This window comes from Trichechus manatus, unplaced genomic scaffold (genome assembly GCF_000243295.1).
Source record: "Trichechus manatus latirostris isolate Lorelei unplaced genomic scaffold, TriManLat1.0 scaffold00037, whole genome shotgun sequence".
NCBI lineage: Eukaryota > Metazoa > Chordata > Mammalia > Sirenia > Trichechidae > Trichechus > Trichechus manatus.
In genome coordinates, this window is record NW_004443973.1 from 8,286,138 (window position 1) to 8,286,671 (window position 534).

Genomic DNA, 534 nt, shown 5'->3' on the forward strand with positions numbered 1-534 from the left:
GCCGCCGCCCCCTGCGCCGCCGCCGCCGCCGCCGCCGCGGTATGGCCACTTGGCGCGCTCCAGGCCGTAGTCACGGAAGGCCACTTCGCGCACAGGCTGGACGTGTGGCGCCAGGTTGGACGAGTAGGGGAAAGTCATCTGGCAGGACGACGGTTGCGACAGGAACGACGGCTTGCTGGCGAAGTCCGACGGGGCCACATAGTAGGCGCAACCGGGCAGGTACATGCTAGCTGGGCTCGGGCCACACTCATCAAAGTCGTTCATGGCTCCGAGGCGTGCGCGCCGGCGAGCCCCGGGTCGCTTTCCGCGCCGCCAACCTGAGCCATCGATTGCACAAGAGGCTTGGGCCAGGATCAACTAAGCAAAAATCCCCACCGGGCGCTGACGTGCAATTCATCTTGATTGATTCTGGTGGTAATTATGTCACGTGACGCCATGGAGAGAAATGTCCTTATATCTATATCAGCGCTAGCCAACACGCCCCGGGACGGCTTCTGGCGCCGAGACGCGCGCGCGCTGGGGGCAGACGGGCCT

General features: G+C 64.6%; 1 protein-coding gene across 1 annotated transcript in view; it reads right to left on the reverse strand.

Moving 5' to 3' along the window:
* HOXD11 (homeobox D11) overlaps positions 1 to 264 on the reverse strand; it is a 1,831-nt gene extending 1,567 nt beyond the window's left edge. Inside the window, exon 1 of the mRNA XM_004375585.1 lies at positions 1 to 264. Coding sequence (XP_004375642.1) covers positions 1 to 264 — 264 coding nt within the window.
* Positions 265 to 534: the final 270 nt, after the last annotated feature.